Consider the following 19,192-nt stretch of genomic DNA (forward strand, 5'->3'; position numbering starts at 1 on the left):
TGTTCCCAAACCAAGCTGCGATGCATCCAGAAAGAATGCTTTTGTCGGTGCATCTGTAGAAGTTGTTGAGAATTGTTGGGGATATGCCGAACTTCCTAAGCCTACCAAGGAAGTAGCGGCATTAATGTGCTTTCTTGGTTATTGCTTCGATGTGGCTGCTCGTTTGCTATGTCGCTCTCGTTTGCTATGTCGCTCGTCGTTTGCTATGTCACTCTTCGTTTGCTATGTCGCTCTCCAAGGGAGATGCTAAATGCATTTTGTTGTCTCTGTACTGTACACTGACAATGACAATTAAAATTGAATCTGAATCTGAATCATTTAAGATAGATGACACTAAATTGTTCCTCTGAGATTTGTGAGTTGTTGGAACTCTTTTCCTTAAAGGGCAGTTGAATAGTTTTAATTCAAGCTTCCATTACTGGCCCCTGGGAAGGGAGACCGTTTGGCATAATTACAAATATCATGGACCTAGTTTGCAACTGAATTTTAATATGATGGGTCAATGATCAAAATAGTTACTGTCTCACAATATTTGTGCCATTCTAACATTTAAGATGGAAGAGAATTTGTTGGTATATATATTTAAGGTGAGTGGGAACTGATGCTTTGAATCAGGACATTAGCTTTCTGGCTCAGCCAGACATTCCTGATATAAATTAAGAGATTATATAGATCCTATAGATTCTTATGGTAGGAACAAGGAACTGCAGATGCTGGTTTACAGAAGAAGACATATGCTGGAGTAACTCAGCAGGTCAGGCAGCCTATCAGGGAAACGTGGAAAGGTTCAAAGGTTCTTTATTAGTCACATACACCAATTGGTGTAGTGAAATGTGTATTGCCATTGCAGCACGTAAAAAAAGAAAACAACATAACAATAATAAAGAAATTTAACATAAGCATCCTCCCACAATGGTTCCCATTATGCAGGAAGGCACAAAGTCCAGTCCCCATCCCCATGTCCACCCATAGTCGGGCCTATTGAGGTCTCCGTAGTCGCCGCTACAGAGGGCCGATGTTCCAGGCCGTTCTTGCCGGATGATGGTGCTCCGGCGTCGGGAGAATCCTCACAGCGGCTTGGGAAACTTGGAACGGCCACTTCCTTACCGGAGACCGCGGCTTCCGAAGCCGACAGGCCGCGCTGGATGGAGCTCCACCACTGGTGATCTCGGCAAGAGATCCCATACTCTCGATGTAAAGTTCATCACTGGTGATATTTCAGGACGAAATCATCCTTTAGTCTGAAGGAGGGCCCTGGCCCCAAAACGCCGCCTTTAGTTTAGTTTAGAGATAGTGTGGAAACAGGGCCTTTTGTCCAAGGAGTCCATGCCAATCAGTGATCCCTGTACACAAGCACTATCCTACACACTAGGGACCATTTCCAACTTTTACCAAAGCCAATTAACCCACAAACCTGTACTTTTTTGGAGTGTGGGAGGAAATCGGGTCACCCGGGGAAATCCCACTCGGTCACGGGGAGAATGTATAAACTCCGTACAGATAGCACCCACAGTCGGAGTCAAACCTAGGTCTCTGATGCTGTATGGCAGCAACTCTCCTGCTGCGCCACCGTGCTGTCCTATCCATGTTCTCTTGAGATGCTGCCTAACCTGCTGAGTTACTCCAACACTGTCTCTTCTGTAGAATCTTAATTAACTTTATAGAAATAATTACTTTTGTACCTGGTGGGATAAATTGTAGATGCCCAGAATTTTTGCTGTTGATAAAATTAAAGAAATTGTTTAACTTGTGTTCATATTTTGAACATATTTATTTAAAAAAACATTAATTATACTTATTAAATTTGTTACAATTCCCATACAAGGTGGTGACAGAAGCTTTGTAAACATACACTTTGTCCCTGAAATGTTTAAGAAATCTTGCAGTTGGTAAAGTTCAGAGAAGCTCACGCTGACATCTATTTTCCCTACCCCCAGCTGTCAACATGTACCTTTTGGGTTAGTGAAAGGAATGAAGACTCGGAGAGGAGATGTTGTTTTTCTGGAAGATGTTCTGAATGAAGCACGCTCCAGGATGCTGCAAAACATGGCTGCCTCAAAGAGTAGGTACTCGACTCTTAGAGCTTGGTCATTAACTTCTTATCATTTTTAAGAGGACCATTTCCTTCCCTAAATGGAGATTAGAGTCATTGCAGCCACGATACGATAGAACTTTATTTATCCCAGGAATGAAATCGATCTGCCAACAGTCATAAAAACACAGGATACATGAAACATGAAATTAAAGTGACGAGTGGAAAGGATTGGGGATGTGCAAAGATAGCCAAGGATGGGACCAATTCGTACATTGGCTGAGCTGTTGGAAAAACCTGCATTGCTGCAGCTGAAATATTCTGGAATGGGTGGACTTTACTTCATGCAGGCCCGTCAAATCTTCTGGTTTTCCCGAGGAATTATGCAGTCATTTAAAGTTTGCTATTGTAGTATAATAATTGCTATTGTTGTACAATTAGTACCGTGGTGGGTCATTTTATTGAACAGGAAATTCCCACAGCAGGATTGTGCTAACGAGTAGATGGTCAATTCATGTGCAGCTGATTAAGAGAGACATTTGGCCAGTTGTTAAGTTAAGAAGGATGCAGAATGTTACATGAACTCGCGAGTTTGAGTCATCGGGAAAGGCTAGATGAGCTGCGACTTTATTGCTTTGGAGCTTTGGAGGCTTATTGAGATGTAAAACATCATGGTCTGTAGCATTGAGCCTGGCTCTGAGGCACAGCGGAGGAATGGTGAAGTCAGGCACAACGATGGTGATAGAGTCGAGATGGAGGATGTGCAGCTGGAAGTCGTGGTGCACGTTGGCACAAATGATATAGGTAGGAAAAGGGATGAGGTCCTGCAGAGTGGACCTGGCGGGTAGTAACCTCCAGATTTCTCCCGTTATCGCGTACTAATGGGGGGAAGAGCAGGAAGATATGACAGGTGAATTCATGGCTTGGGTGTTGGTGCAGGGATTCCCATTTTTTGGGCCATTGGGATCTCTCCTGGGGCAGAGGTGACCTACCTGTACAACAGGAGCGGATTGCACCGAACTGAAGGGGAATCAATTTCCCAGCAGGCAGGTTGTCTAGTGCTACACGGGTGGGGTTGAAACTGGATTGGTAGGGGGAAGTGATCCAAATCAGAGGTGCAACGGGTCAGAGTCTGGAAGTCGATGCAAGCAAGGTCTGTAGACGGAATAGGCAGGAGCACGGGTGAGAGGAAGGAAGGGCTGTTGGGCTAACCTGCCACTATTTCAAAGCGAGAGTCCTGACGGATACGTTGGATAAACTCATGTCATAAGAGCAGAATTAGGCCATTTTGACCATTGAGTATACTCCACCATTGCTAATCTATCTTTCCCTCTCAACCCCATTCTCCAACCTTCTTCCCATAACCTCAGACACCCCTACGAATCAAGAACCTGTCAATCTCCGCTTCAAAAATACCCACTGACTTAACCTCCACCGCCATATGTGGCAATGAATTCCACAGACTCACCACCTTTTGGCTAAAATAATTCATATAACCATATAACAATTACAGCACCGAAACAGGCCATCTCGGCCCTTCTAGTCCGTGCCGAACAGTTATTCTCCCCTAGTCCCATCTACCTGCACTCAGACCATAACCCTCCATTCCTTTCCCGTCCATATACCTATCCAATTTATTTTTAAATTATAAAATCGAACCTGTCTCCACCACTTCCACTGGAAGCTCATTCCACACAGCCACCACTCTCTGAGTAAAGAACTCCAGACTCCAGTTTTCAACTTGACTCCAGTCTGAAGAAGTGTCCCGACCTGAAACATCACCTGTCCTTTTTCTCCAGAGATGCTGCCTGACTTGCTGAGTGACTCCAGCACGTTGTATCTATCTTCGGTTTAAAAAAAAAAACAGTATCTGCAGTTCCTTTCTGCAAACTCTCGTCTATATTTCTGAGGTGGTGATTCACAGATTATTTGTACATAATTGTTTTTTTTTTAATGTATGTCATGAAGCAACCAAAGAACTAGAAGACCCTGAGAACACAGCGGAGAAAGTGGGTGTGGCTGCACTTATTGTTCAGGTAATCAATGCCATTTAATTGTGGGCAGCAGGCTGACTCATTCTTAATGTTTATTCTATTCCTTCCTTAAATCTCTGGTATTGTTTTCGGGATTGAGCGAAACAATAAGTTTATATGGCCAAACCCATGATCAGAAGACCATGAGCCAGGGTATGACGGATTTATCTTTAAGGGTACCAACGTAATTGTGTCTTTCTACACAATGTCGCTCTTGGCAAACCAGCAAATTGTTAGGGTACAAGAGATACAAGATACATTTAATTGTCATTTGGACCCCTTGAGGTCCAAACGAAATGCCGTTTCTGCAGCCATACATTACAAACACATAGACCCAAGACACAACATAATTTACATAAACATCCATCACATCGCTGTGATGGAAGGCCAAATAAACTTATCTCTCCACTGCACTCCCCCCCCCCCCCATGTCAGAGTCAAAGTCAAAGCCCCCGGCTGGCGATGGCGATTGTCCCGCGGCCATTAAAGCCACGCCGGGTGATGCAAGGTCGCACACCGGGTCTTGGTGTTAGAGCCCCCGGCGTGCGCTCGCAGAGTCCCGCGGCCATTCCAAGCCGCGCGGGGCAGTGATGTAGGCCCCGCTCCAGGAGCTCTTCAACCCCGCAACTCGGGCGGGGGAAGTCGCCGTTGCGAGAGCCCTGAAAAGCGGTCTCCCTCCAGGGACCCGCAGGCTCCCGGTGCCGCCGTCCACAGACCTGCCGTTGGAGCCTCCGACTCTCCGGTCGGGCCAGCAGCAGCAGCAGCAGCGCTCCTCCACCGCTCCACCCGCTCCGGACTCGGCCAGCCCCGCGACGGTGACGGTGAGTCGTAGCACCAGAGTCCCCGGTCTCTTCCTGTTGGAGGCCGCTCCTCGTTGCGGCCCCAACGACAACGGAAACCCGACGAGAAAAGGTCGGGTCTCCCGTGCAGGGAGAGATTTAAAAAGTTTCCCCTCCCACCCCACCCCAGTCCCCCCACACACACACACCAACAAAAAATAACAAAAACTACATAAAAACACAGACAGAAAATAATAAAACGCGGACAGACTGCAGAGGCCGCTGCTGACCAGAGCCGCGCCGCCCACCGGGTGTTGGCCAATGTGTGCCCATGCCTCCACCAATATTTGTTTTGTATTTAGCTATGAGGCATATATAACAAGAGCAACAGGATGTGGTGTATCTAGACTTCCAGAAGGCTTTCGACAAGGTCCCACATAAGAGATTAGTATATAAACTTAAAGCACACGGTATTGGGGGTTCAGTATTGATGTGGATAGAGAACTGGCTGGCAAACAGGAAGCAAAGAGTAGGAGTAAACGGGTCCTTTTCACAATGGCAGGCAGTGACTAGTGGGGTACCACAAGGCTCAGTGCTGGGACCCCAGCTATTTACAATATATATTAATGATCTGGATGAGGGAATTGAAGGCAATATCTCCAAGCTTGCGGATGACACTAAGCTGGGGGTCAGTGTTAGCTGTGAGGAGGATGCTAGGAGACTGCAAGGTGACTTGGATAGGCTGGGTGAGTGGGCAAATGTTTGGCAGATGCAGTATAATGTGGATAAATGTGAGGTTATCCATTTTGGTGGCAAAAACGGGAAGGCAGACTATTATCTAAATGTTGGCCGATTGGGAGAGGGGAGATGCAGCGAGACCTGGGTGTCATGGTACACCAGTCATTGAAGGTAGGCATGCAGGTGCAGCAGGCGGTGAAGAAAGCGAAAGGTATGTTAGCTTTCATAGCAAGAGGATTTGAGTATAGGAGCAGGGAGGTTCTACTGCAGTTGTACAGGGTCTTGGTGAGACCACACCTGAAGTATTGCGTACAGTTTTGGTCTCCAAATCTGAGGAAGGACATTATTGCCATAGAGGGAATGCAGAGAAGGTTCACCAGACTGATTCCTGGGATGTCGGGGCTGTCTTATGAAGAAAGACTGGATAGACTTGGTTTATACTCTCTAGAATTTAGGAGATTTAGAGGGGATCTTATAGAAACTTACAAAATTCTTAAGGGGTTGGACAGCTAGATGCAGGAAGATTGTTCCCGATGTTAGGGAAGTCCAGGACAAGGGGTCACAGCTTAAGGATAAGGGGGAAATCCTTTAAAACTGAGATGAGAATAACTTTTTTCACACAGAAAGTGGTGAATCTCTGGAACTCTCTGCCACAGAGGGTAGTTGAGGCCAGTTCATTGGCTTTATTTAAGAGGGAGTTAGATGTGGCCCTTGTGGCTAAGGGGATCAGAGGGTATGGAGAGAAGGCAGGTACGGGATACTGAGTTAGATGATCAGCCATGATCATATTGAATGGCGGTGCAGGCTCGAAGGGCCGAATGGCCTACTCCTGCATCTAATTTCTATGTTTTCTATGTTTCTATGTCCCTTAGCTGACTCCGCTGGCAGTCCCTGAATTCATGCAAGAATAGTACCTGCTAGGGTCATGGCCGTTAATGCAAAGATTTTGGAGGGGGAAGCAAAGTGGTACGCACACCCCAGTTTGCATTGACGGTGTCGACGTGTAGATGGTTGAAAACCTCAAATTCCAAGGAGAAAATATCACCAACAACATCCCCGGGACCACCCATATTGAAGCAACGACCAAGAAAGCACATCAACGCCTCTACTGACTCAGTAGGCTTAGGAAGTTTGGCATGTCCCCAAAAACCCTCACCAACTTCCACACATGCGCCGTAGAAAGCATTTTATCAGGATGCATCACAGTTTGGTTTGGGAACAGCTCCATCCAAGATCACAAGAAATTACAGCAAATAGTGGATGCTGCCCAGATCATCACACAAACCAACCTCCCTTCCATTGACTCCATTTACACTTCATGCTGCCTCGGCAAGGCCAGCAGCATAATTAAGGACAAATCGCACCCCAGTCACTCCCTCTTCTCCCCTCTCCCATCAGGCAGTAGGCATACAAGTGTGAAAATACACACCTCCAGATTCAGGGCCAGTTTCTTCCCAGCTGAACCATCCTACCACAACTAGAGAGCAGTCCTGAACCTCATTGGCGACCTTTGGACTATCCGTAATTAGGTTTTACTGGCTTGCACTAAACGTTATTCCCATTATCATGTATCTGTATACTGTGAATGGCACGATTGTAATCGTGTATTGTCTTTCCACTGACTAGTTAGCACGCAACACATGCTTTTCACTGAACACAGTACACATGACAATAAACTAAACTGAATTGAGACATTGTTGTATGCAGACAAATCAATAATGCTTTTTGAGACTGTCCTTGGACATTATTACACACAGGGCATCTTGTTTGGGCCTGTTGTCGAGGATCTTGACATTTCTGCTGCGTAACATTTTCTATTTTTGGGCGAGTATCTAATCTCCACGTTGCGTTTCGTGAATGACAGCAAAAGGCTGGCAGTGCTTAAAGTAATGCGTTCATGACTCTCCACTCTGTTCTTGCACATTGTTCCTCCATTTGAATGGTTATATTATTTGCAAATGCGCTTAAAGGCTTCAAATAAATCTTATTGGTTCCACTTAAAGATTGAATGCCAACTCTGTGATCTATAGAAAATGGGTGCTAGAGTAGGCCATCCGGTCCTTCAGGCCAGCAAAGCCATTCAATATGATCATGGCTGATCATCCAAAATCAGTATCCTGATTTTTCCCCATTTCCTTTGATTCCATTAGCCCTCAGAGCTAAATCTAACCCTCTCGAAAACATCCAATGAATTGGCCTTCACTGCCTTCTGTGGCAGAGAATTCTACAGATTCACAACTCTCTGGATGAAAATGTTTTTCCTCATTCTAGTCCTAAATGGCCTATCCCTTATTTTGAAACTTTGATCCCTGGTTCTGGAATTCTCCCAACATCGGGAACATTACATTTGGCCTGTCCAATCCCTGTGGCACCATACTCTACTGCTGCAATTAAATTTGAACAACTTTCGTTTGGGGATATAGCAAGAAAACAGCCCCTGTGGCCCAGCGAGTCCACGCAGACCAACGATCACCCATTCACGCTAGTTCTATTTTATCCCACTTTGTCGTCCGCTCCCTACACTCTCGGGGCAATTTCCAGAGGCCCAGTTTGCTTAAACTCCCTGGTCAGCACTAACTCACCATCACATTAATTAATCTGGTGAACCTTGGTAGTCCTGCTTCAATCGCAAGTTGGGAGATTGTTTTGAAGTTTCAATTCACAGTTCACAGTTTACACGAACTGTCAACAAGGCAGAAAAAAAAGTATTTTGTTGTACTGGTCACCTATATTCCTGACAAATTACCATGAAAGGAAATAATGTTGTGGGGTGAGGGGACGGCTTTGGGTAGCGGTTGGTGGTACATTGCAGCTGCCGCTCTCCCTACAAAATGTGTATTGTCTATTTGGGTTGCATTTAACCACATGTGGGTTGCACGAAGCAAGCTGGAACCTAACATAATTGGTTTAAGTTAATAACTATAATGCCCTCCTTAACGTTTGGGACAAAAACCCATCATTTATTTATTTGCCTCTGTACTCCACAATTTGAGATTTGTAATAGAAATAATCACATGTGGCTAAAGTGCACATTGTCAGATTTTATTAAAGGGTATTTTTATACATTTTGGTTTCATTATGTAAAAATTACAGCTGTTTTATACAGTCTCCCATTTCAGGGCATCATAATGTTTGGGACACATGGCTTCACAGGCATTTGTAATTGCTCAGGTGTGTTTAAATGCCTCCTTACTGCAGGTATAAGAGAACTCTCAGCACCTAGTCTTTCCTCCAGTCTTTCCATCACCTTTGGGAAACTTGTATTGCTGTTTATCAACTTGAGGACCAAAGTTGTGCCAAAGTCAAAGTAGTCATTATGAGACTGAGAAACAAGAATAAAACTGTTAGAGACATCAGCCAAACTTTAGGCTTACCAAAATCAACTGTTTGGAACATCATTATGCAAGAAAGAGCATTGGTGAGCTTACTAATCGCAAAGGGACTGGCAGGCCAAGGAAGATCTCCACAGTTGATGACAGAAGAATTCTCCCTATAATAAAGAAAAATCCCCAAACACATGTCCCACAGATCAGAAACACTCTTCAGGAGTCAAGTGTGGATTTGTCAATGACCACTGCCCGCAGAAGACTTCATGAACAGAAATACAGAGGCTACACTGCAAGATGCAAACCACTGGTTAGCCACAAAAACAGGATGGCTAGGTTACAGTTTGCCAAGAAGTACTTAAAAGAGCAACCACAGTTCTGGAAAAAGATCTTGTGGACAGATGAGACGAAGATTAACTTATATCAGAGTGATGGAAAGAGCAAAGTATGGAGGAGAGAAGGAACTGCCCAAGATCCAAAGCATACCACCTCATCTGTGAATACGGTGGTGGGGGTGTTATGGCCTGGGCATGTATGGCTGCTGAAGGTACTGTCTCACTTATCTTCATTGATGATACAACTGCTGATGATAGTAGCATAATGAATTCTGAAGTGTACAGACACATCCTATCTGCTCAAATAAATGCCTCAAAACAAATTGGCCGGCGGTTCATTCTACAGCAAGACAAATTATCCCAAACATACTGCTAAAGCAACAAAGGAGTTCAAGGCTAAAAAATGGTCAATTCTTGAGTGGCCAAGTCAATCACCTGATCTGAACCCATTGAGCATGCATTTTGTATGCTGAAGAGAAAATTGAAGGGGACTAGCTCCCAAAAAAAAGCATAAGCTAAAGGTGGCTGCAATACAGGCCTGGCAGAGCATCACCAGAGATGACACCCAGCAACTGGTGATGTCCATGAATCACAGACTTCAAGCAGTCATTGCATGCAAAGGATATGCAACAAAATACTAAACATAACTACTTTCATTTATATGACATTGCTGTGTCCCAAACATTATGGTGCCCTGAAATGGGAGACTATAAACACTGCTGTAATTTTTACATGGTGAAACCAATATGTATAAAAATACCGTTTAATAAAATCTGACAATGTGCACTTTAGCCACATGTGATTATTTCTATTACAAATCTCAAATTGTGTAGTAGAGGCAAATAAATAAATGCTGGGTCTTTGTCCCAAACATTACGGAGGGCACTGTATGTCGCATGTCCAATTCTTTGTAAACCTCTATATTATCGCAATGGTGGATTCACGTGCAACGTCTGTTTTTCCTAATTTTTCATTTGGGTTTGTAAAATGTTGAAGAAAATGAAATGATTTTAATTTATAATTTGTAGGATTTCAAAGGTCCCCTTTTGGCTGATTATGAATTTGACTGGGATCGTGTACTCCAAAGCCAGGGAGATACTGGAGTGTACCTGCAATATACTCATGCCAGGCTATGTAGGTAAGACATATCTGTAAAACGATTGACAAAACCTTCAGCAACAGGGTGTTAAATATTAAGCAAACTGGTCCCTTTCAAATTTTTAATTGCATTATTTTGGGATGAAGATGAGGCAGAAGAGGCTGATTGTCATACATGTTTAAACATGATTACTTCATTGGCATTATGAGATTGGAATGATTGAAAGCTACAGCATGGAATCAGGCCTTTCAGCCCACCAAATCCATCCTGACCATCGATCATCCGCTCCTGCTATTTCTTCGTTGAGCCACTTTCTCATCCACTCCCTAAACATTCAAGGTAATTTACAGAGGCCTATTAACCGTGTGTCTTGGGATGTGGGAGGAAACCAGAGCACCTGGAGAAAACTCATGCAGTCACAGGGGAAAGCATGCAAACTCCACACAGACAGCACCCAAGATCGGGATCGAACCGGGTTGGTGGCCGTGATGCAGCAGCTCAACCAGCCGCTCCATTGTAGAAAGGAACCAGAAAAGTGAAAATCCTTTCCCAACTCGCCAATATGCTTCACAGTTGACTTCATCATCCATCCCAATCCTCATGGTTAAAAGACATAATGGAAAACTATAGGCATAACAATGCCATTGTGCTACTTGTTTTTTTCCTTCTTAGCCGCTAACATCTTACTAGGTTAGACACCAAAAAAAAGAGTCATATTTTTGGTATCTAACCTAGTAAGATGTTAGCGGCTAAGAAGGAAAAAACATGTTTGTGTAGAGGCCAGGCACTATTGATCTGGAGACAATAATTCAAATGCTGATTGCAATCAGTGGATTTAATTCAAGTAATTAAATAAATCAGGAGGTGAAGGAGGCACAAGTAAAACTGTTGAATTGTTGTAAAATCCTATCTAGTTTACCAATGTAATTCAGCGTAGGAAATCTGCTATCCTTGTCTAGCGTGGTCTATGTGGGACTTTGGAATAATGGCAGCACAATTCGTTCATGAATGCCCTTAGAAGTACCTTAGCTAGCCACAGAGTTAAGTGGACCTATTATAAAAACCTTCATTATTTTATTGCTGTTGAATACAATACAATTTACAATACAATACCATTTATTTGTCATTTGAACCTCACATGAGGTTCAAACGAAATTTGGTTTCTGCAGTCATACAAGAAAAGAACCAAGACGCACACCAACACAATTTACACAAACATCCATCACAGTGAATCTCCTCCTCACTGTGATGGAAGGCAAAGTATTGTCTCTCCCCTGCTCTCCATTCTTCTCCTGATGTCAAAGTCAAAGCCCCCGGCGGGCACTAGCAAGACCGCGGCCATTTAAAACCGCGCCGGGCGATGTAAGGCCCTGCTCCAGGTCTTAATGTTGGAGCCTCCGGCGGGCGCTAGCAAGTCCGCGGCTATTTAAAGCCGCGCCGGGCGATGTGAGGCCCTGCTCCAGGTAACTTTCAACCCCACAATTTGGGCGGGAGAAGTCGCCATTGCCGGTGCCCCGCAAAGCGGTCTCCCACCGGGGACCCGCGAGCTCCCGGTGTCACCATCCACCAGAGCCGGGTCGCAGCCGCGCCCCACCGCAGCTCCACGTTGGTAGGTCCGCAGCGCCGCAGGCTACGTGACGTGAGCTGTCGTTCCGGTTGGAGGCCGCTCCACGGTGCTAGGCCCCAACGACAACGGAGACCCGACAGGGAAAAGGTCGGGTCCCCGTGCAGGGAAGAGATTTAAACGTTTCCCCCACCCACCGCCAGCCCCCCACACACATACACATTTAAAAGCCCACTACAAACTATACCCTCAACGGGACAAAAAAAAAATATTAGCAAACAGAAAGTAAAACCACATGACACAAGTTGATGAATTTCATGAAACTGTAATTGGGCCAAATCATGTCAATGTGTAGGAAGGAACTGCAGATGCTGGTTTAAACTGAAGATGGACACAAACTGGAGTAACTCAGCGGGCCAGGCAGCATCTCTGGAGAGATGGAATGGATGACATTTCGGGTCGAGACCCTTCTTCAGACCCGAAACGTCACCCATTCCTTCTCTCCAGTGATGCTACCTGTCCCACTGAGTTACTCCAGCATTTTTTTTGCCAAATCATGGTATTATTAATTTTGACTACAGTTCTAAAGGGTCCTGCACTGTTCTTTTTGATATGTTGACAACCATAAATTCAGTTTACAGAGACAGTGTGACAATGGGACAAAGATACAGTTCAACCCTACTTACTTACAAGATCCTCAGGCAATTGCTGTACTGCAGCATCTCCTCAGGTACAAATCAGTTTACATGTTATTTTGCTATTAATTCTATGAGTTCTCTACTTCCCAGCAGTGAAGATTATTTTTATTTCATGCTTCCTCTGAATTTAACATTTAAGTGACTATCTATAATCTCCATGTTATACACAAATTTTGGCACTTGGTTAAATTTTATTTCTTAGAGTTGAGGAATTTTTCTTAAAATTCCGGACTTTGTGCTAAAAAATGTCATGCCTCATTTAAAAAAAACTCTGGACCTTTAAATATGCAAGAGCAAAAATTCAGTCAAAGCATCAGCATGGAAGTTTGTCCTTGGATGCACATGTTAAATGTGCAGCAGAGTAACATCTGTCTGAAGAGGGGTCCCAACCTAAAACCTGGCATGTCCATTCCTTCCATAGGTGTAGGAAGGAACTGCAGATGCTGGTTTACAACGGAGATAGGCACAAAATGCTGCATTAATTTAGCGGATCAGGCAGTATTTCTGAAGAAAAGGAAATGGGTGACGTTTCGGTTCGAGACCCTTCTTCAGATTGAGAGTCCTCCGTAGATGTTTCTTGTGTCAGCATCTGCATTTAGTACACTTTTAAAATTATGATGAAATCATGATGAAAGATATTTGAACTGAAATATCATCACGGTTTCATTACTGATGCTGCCTGACTTTTGGCTATCCTGCTATAGGCAGGATGGTGTTAAGATGGAAAGAGTGCAGAGAAGATTTACAAGGATGTTGCCTGGACTTGAGAGATTGAGCTATAGAGAGGTTGAGAAGGCTAGGATTTTATTCCTTGAAGAGTAGGAGGATGAGGGGTTTTCTTCGAAGTGTATAGGTCATGAGGAAAATAGATGATATATGATATGCCATTTATTGTCACTATACATGTACAATGAAATTAAAAGCTGCTCGTACTCAGTGCATACATATAATTTAGTACAAAAAACAAGAAACAGAAAACAAAAACAGAAGGGAGAAGGGGGGGGTGGGGGGGAGATAGGTGCACAATAGAGTAAATGCACAGAGACTTCTACCCAGAATCAAGAACCAGGTTTAAGGTGAGAGGGGAAAGATTTAATGTGAACCTGAGGGGCAATTGTTTTTTACACAGGGTGGTGGGTAAATGGAATCAACTGCCAGAGGAGGCAGGTACTATAACAACATTTAAAAGACAGTTGGACTGGTACATATTTAGGAAACATTTTGAGGGGCATGGGCCATCTTGTAAGTGGGACATCTTGGTTGGCAAAGGCAATCTTATTTTATTGTATGATTGAGAAGACACTCCAATTAACATCTGTGTACAAAACAATAGTCAGAAAGGAAATTGTGCAAGTTGGTTGTTTTTAGGATTTAAAAAAACATGTATTTGTTTAAGATGGATGCTGGAAAATCAAAGGTACACAAAAAAGCTGGAGAAACAAAAAAGGTCGGAAGAAGGGTCTCTGCCTATTTCCTTCGCTCCAAAAGATGGCGGCGCTGCCTCAGCAGCTGCGGCTCGCCCGCAGTCTGTCTGTTTTTTCTTTTTGTGTGTTCTTTTGTCCTGTTTAGTTGATTTTTGGTTTATTATGTTGTGTATGTGGGGGAACACGTTTTTGGTCTCTTCCTTCGGGGGATGCGACTTCTTTTGTCTTTTGTCGTATCCCCCGTCTCCGCCTGCGCTGAGGCCTAATGGCAGAGCTGGCGGCCTCGGAGCTGGGGCAGCGGCAGTGGTGACTGGGACAGTGGCGATCGGAACTCGGAGCTGGGCAGCGGCAGCGGCAGCTTTGACAGCGACAGCGGCGGCGGCCTAGCCTCGGAGCTGGGACAGTGGCAGCGGAGCCGGGAGCGATGGCGATGGCGGCGGCAGCGACAGCGGCGGCCTAGCCTCGGAGCTGGGACAGCGGCAGCGGAGCCGGGACGGCGATGGCGATGGCGGTGGCAGCGACAGTGGTGGCCTGGCCTTGGAGCTGGGACAGTGGCAGATGCGGCCTGGCCTCGGAGCTGGGGCGGCGGCAGCGGCCACACGGCATCGGAGCTGGAGCAGCAGCGACCAGAACTCAGAGCTGGGGCACGTTCCGGCGGCAGCGGCCACTCGACCCGACCGCGGGCCCAGTGGACGACAGCGGCGGCTGGGACAGTGGCCTCAGCGCAGAGGGAGAATAAGATGGGATGAGACAAAGACTTAAGACTTTTGCCTTCCACCACAGTTAGGAAGTGCCTGGTGAACTCACTGTGGTGGATGTTAATTAGTGTTTATTGTGTGTTTTGTCATTTTTACTATATGTAGGACTGCAAGGCAACAAAATTTTGTTCAGACCGCAAGGTCTGAATGACAATAAAGGCTACTTGTTACTTGTTAGATGCTGCTGCACCCGCTGAGTTTCTTCAGCTTTTTTTGTGTACCTACCATGTATTTGTTAATGTCTGTGCTGAGTGCTGTTTTTTTTTTTAACCAAGTTTACTGTATCAGCTGGAGAGCATTTAAGTTTTTTGAAAAGTCATGTTTCATTTAACTTGTTAAAATACGTCCTTGTAAAGATGATTTACAACAATTCCTAAAAGTATATATTAATTACAAATTTAATGTAGTGAAAAATATTATTCAGGATTTAAATGGAAATAATTGAGTTTTTATTAATCTTAAAATGCTATGAAATGGCAAGTTTCAGTAATGACTGCTTTTTTTTTTTTAAAAGGTATGACGAAGTTCTTTATCAAGTTTCAGAGGATCTCCAACCCAGACATCTTGTTAACTACCTGATAATGTTGAGGTATATGCATTTTCTGCACAATTGATGACATTTGTAGATGTTCGATGTTATATAATGTGGTTTGTTTTCTGAAAATTGGGTTAAAATTGGGGTGGATTCCTTACTAGAATCTGATTCATAAGTTCATGTTAGAGGAGCAGAATTAGGACATTCGGCCCATCGTCTACTCCTCCATTCAATCATGGCTGATCAATCTTTCCTTCTGAGCCCCATTCTCCTGTCTTTTCCCTCATATCAAATCAAAAATCTGTCAACCACGCCTCAAAAACACCCAATGATTTGGCCCCCACAGCCGTCTGTGGCAATAAATTCCAGATTCTCCATCCTCTGATATATTAAAAAAAAATAAAAAAAAATCCTCATCTCCTTTTTAAAGGTACGTCCTTTCATTCTGAGACTATGGCCTGTGCTCCGAGACTCTCCGACTAGTGGACACATCCTCTCCATCCAGGCCATCCATGATTCACTATTAAGATTTTTGTGGATTATCATTTAATTTAAATTTATTTCCTCACAATGCACAAGTGACTTGAGGATGTAATCAAGATAGTTGCTGAAACAAACATGTCTTTCACTGGGCTTTACAGAATGGATTCGGCAATTATGTTTATCTGAGCTTGAGTGTCTAAAGCCAAGGATCACTGTTACAAAATTCCTTGATGCATGACGGACTTCTGATGAAATAGATTAGAAATGTAGAAAGTGGGTGCAGGAGTAGGCCATTCAGCCCACTGTCATTTAATTTAATATGATCACGTCTGATCATCCAGACTCAGTGCCCCTTTTCTGCGTTCTCCCCATTTCCCTTGATTTCATTAACCCTAAGAGTTGTATCCAACTCTCCCTTGAATACATCCAGTGAATTGGCCTCCACTGCCTTCTGAGGCAGAGGCATCCAGATTTACAACTCTCTGGGTGAAAATGTTTTTCCTCATCTCAGTCCTAAACGATTTACCCCTTATTCTTAAACTGTGACCCCTGGTTCTGGGCTCCCCCAACATCGGGAACATTTTTCCTGCATCCAGCCTGTCCAATTCCTTAATAGTTTTATGTTTCTATAAGATACCCTCTCATCCTTCTAAATTCCAGTGAATACAACAAGCCCAGTCGATCCATTCTTTTATCATGTCAGTCTCACCATCCTGGGAATTAACCTGGTGAACCTACGCTGCACTCCCTCAATGGCAAGAATGTCCTTCCTCAAACTAGACCAAAACTGCACAGAATACTCCAGGTATGGTCTGACCAGGGCCCAGTACAACTGCAGTAGGACCTGCTTGCTCCTATACTCAAATCCCCTCGCTATGAAGGCAAATATGCCATTAGCTTTCTTCACTGCCTGCTGTACCTGCATGCTTACTTTCAGTGACTGATGTACAAGGACACCCAGGTCTCATGTCACCTCCCCTTTTCCTAATCTGGCACCATACAGATAATTATCTGCCACCTTGTTCTTGCCACCAAAGTGGATAACCTCACATTTATCCACATTATACTGCATCTGCCCACTCACCCAACCTATCCAAGTCACTCTGCAGCCTCATAGCATCCTCATCGCAGCTCACACTTCCACCCAGCTTTGTGTCATCCGCAAACTTGGAGATGTTACATTTAATTATTTCTTCAAAATAATTTATATTGTAAATAACTGGTGTCCCAGCACTGAGCTTTGTGGCAACCCACTTGTCACTGCCTACCAACCAGTTCTCCATCCATGTCAATACCATACCCCCAATACCATGTGTTCTAATTTTGCACACTAATCTTTTGTGTGGGACCTTGTCGAAGGCGTTTTGTACTATACTTTTTGTTTTAACAAATAACACACCATGCTCCATGTATGTCATGCATTTATGCCAATGTTCTCATGATGTATTTTGGCCTTTGAGCTGAACAAAACATATTTCTTAGCACAGCATCACTTTGGTAAATCAAGGAATGGCCAAAATGAGTCTGCCATTATAGATGTTCTCCCAATCTGCTATGTTGTGGCCCATGCCCTTTTTACATCTTCACTTTCTCTGTAACTAACACTATAATCAGAAGGGTTTCGGCCCGAATCGTTGCCTATCTCCTTCGCTCCATAGATGCTGCTGCACCCGCTGAGTTTCTCCAGCACGTCTACCTTCGATTTTCCAGTATCTGCAGTTCCTTCTTAAACACTATAATCTGAATTATGTTTCCTTTATGTTTGCAGTATCTGTTGTTTTCATGTATAGCTTGATCCTAGTTGTGCATGTTATGATTGGCCTAGATAACATGCAAAACAAAACTTTCATTTTCAAATACTCGTAACAAACCAATGCCATTTGGAACGGAAATGAAAAACATTTCTTCACTGGAGGACAACAGTGATGCAGCATTAAGAATTGCTACCTTACTGTGCCGGAGACTTAGGTTTGATACTGTCTGAATGGAGCATATACTTTCTCCCTCTGACCTCGTGGGTTTGTTTTCTGGGTGCCGTTTTCTCCCACATTTTTCTTTGTGTAGGAACACGGCACCTTTGATATCACGACTATAGAACTTGATTTGAATGTTGTCATGGCTCTTTTGGAATTTTGCCAAGTTTATTATTAAAATCAGAACTTCAGTGTTTAAAATTGCAATTATATATTTCCAGTAATTCAATATTTTCCTGGTTTTCTCCACTTTTTTATGTTTAGAGATACAAAAGGGAAACTGGCTCTTCAGTCCACACTAACACCACCCTACCCACGCTAGGGCCAATTTTTTGTACATTTTACACCAAGCCAATTAACCTACAAACCTGTACGTCTTTGGAGTGCAGGAGGAATCCGAAGATCTCAGGGAAAACCCATGCAGGTCGCAGGGAGAACATACAAACTCCATAGACAATAACCTGGAGTCAGGATCTAACCCAGGTCCGCCCTAAAGGTCCTTCTGTCACAAACGGCAAGGTATAGTTCAGTGCCTAACCTGCCATCTTGTGAGAACTTGTGGATGGGAATGTATTGGAGCAGAGTCTGAGCCCTATTAAGGAATTGTGGCAGAGCACCTTTCAGCCGGCTTGTCCAAGCACCTTTTAGAGTTGATGTCCCATCTGGTAGCTGAGGAAATTCATTGTGGAAAAATAAATTGAAAGGAATGGCTTTGGAATACCATGTTACTATACCTTGTTACTTATAACAATGCTGATGCAGTTTTTCTTTTTGCAGTCGCCTTGCATCTATAGCACACAGGACTCTGCATATTAAGGGCAGCTTACCAGAAATAGCAACGGTTAGTATACATTGTTATGCTGGTTTGGCAGTAATCATCATACAGAATTTATATGAATATTGAAATGACTAGTTATTTTGTTGCATGAACTTGGGGGACATTTGATTTCTGAGGCGATACGAGTTCCAGCAATGTTCTTGTAAATGACCCAACCCTTGATTGTCACAGCAGTCATGTACATAATCTCTGGGATGGGACCTTGTAGTTTAGTAACTTTATAGAACAGGAACGGGTTTCACCCACAACATCTGTGCTGAACGTTCATTTATATGATTCAGTGGGGAATGAGATTCCTCATCCATGCAAGAGAGGGGAAGGTAAGTTTAGCAGTGAGTGAGAATTTTAAAAACTAGATAGTTAAGAGGGTATTGGTGGCTGTTATTGCGATTTGTTCATGGTGTTCAATCCCAAAAGATAATCCACCTCTTTTCACTTATTCTAGGCAAGACTTCTACTCTTCGAAGGAATCTCTTCTGTACTCGCCAATGGAATGAAGCTCCTTGGTATAACTCCGGTGGACAAGATGTGATTAAATTAGCATTTGGGACAGTCATTAAATGATTTGGCAAAACCT

At 43.9% G+C, this 19,192-nt stretch overlaps 1 protein-coding gene across 1 annotated transcript in view; it reads left to right on the forward strand.

Annotated features, from left to right (window-relative positions):
* Nucleotides 1–19,192, forward strand: part of rars2 (arginyl-tRNA synthetase 2, mitochondrial) — a 61,733-nt gene extending 42,541 nt beyond the window's left edge. Inside the window, exons 14-20 of the mRNA XM_055636052.1 lie at nucleotides 1,938–2,062; nucleotides 4,001–4,068; nucleotides 10,272–10,381; nucleotides 12,541–12,636; nucleotides 15,301–15,375; nucleotides 18,555–18,618; nucleotides 19,061–19,192. Coding sequence (XP_055492027.1) covers nucleotides 1,938–2,062; nucleotides 4,001–4,068; nucleotides 10,272–10,381; nucleotides 12,541–12,636; nucleotides 15,301–15,375; nucleotides 18,555–18,618; nucleotides 19,061–19,147 — 625 coding nt within the window. The 3' untranslated portion in view covers nucleotides 19,148–19,192. The remainder of the gene's footprint in view (nucleotides 1–1,937; nucleotides 2,063–4,000; nucleotides 4,069–10,271; nucleotides 10,382–12,540; nucleotides 12,637–15,300; nucleotides 15,376–18,554; nucleotides 18,619–19,060) is intronic.

The sequence above is a fragment of the Leucoraja erinacea genome, chromosome 5 (genome assembly GCF_028641065.1).
Source record: "Leucoraja erinacea ecotype New England chromosome 5, Leri_hhj_1, whole genome shotgun sequence".
NCBI classification, from domain to species: Eukaryota; Metazoa; Chordata; class Chondrichthyes; order Rajiformes; family Rajidae; genus Leucoraja; species Leucoraja erinaceus.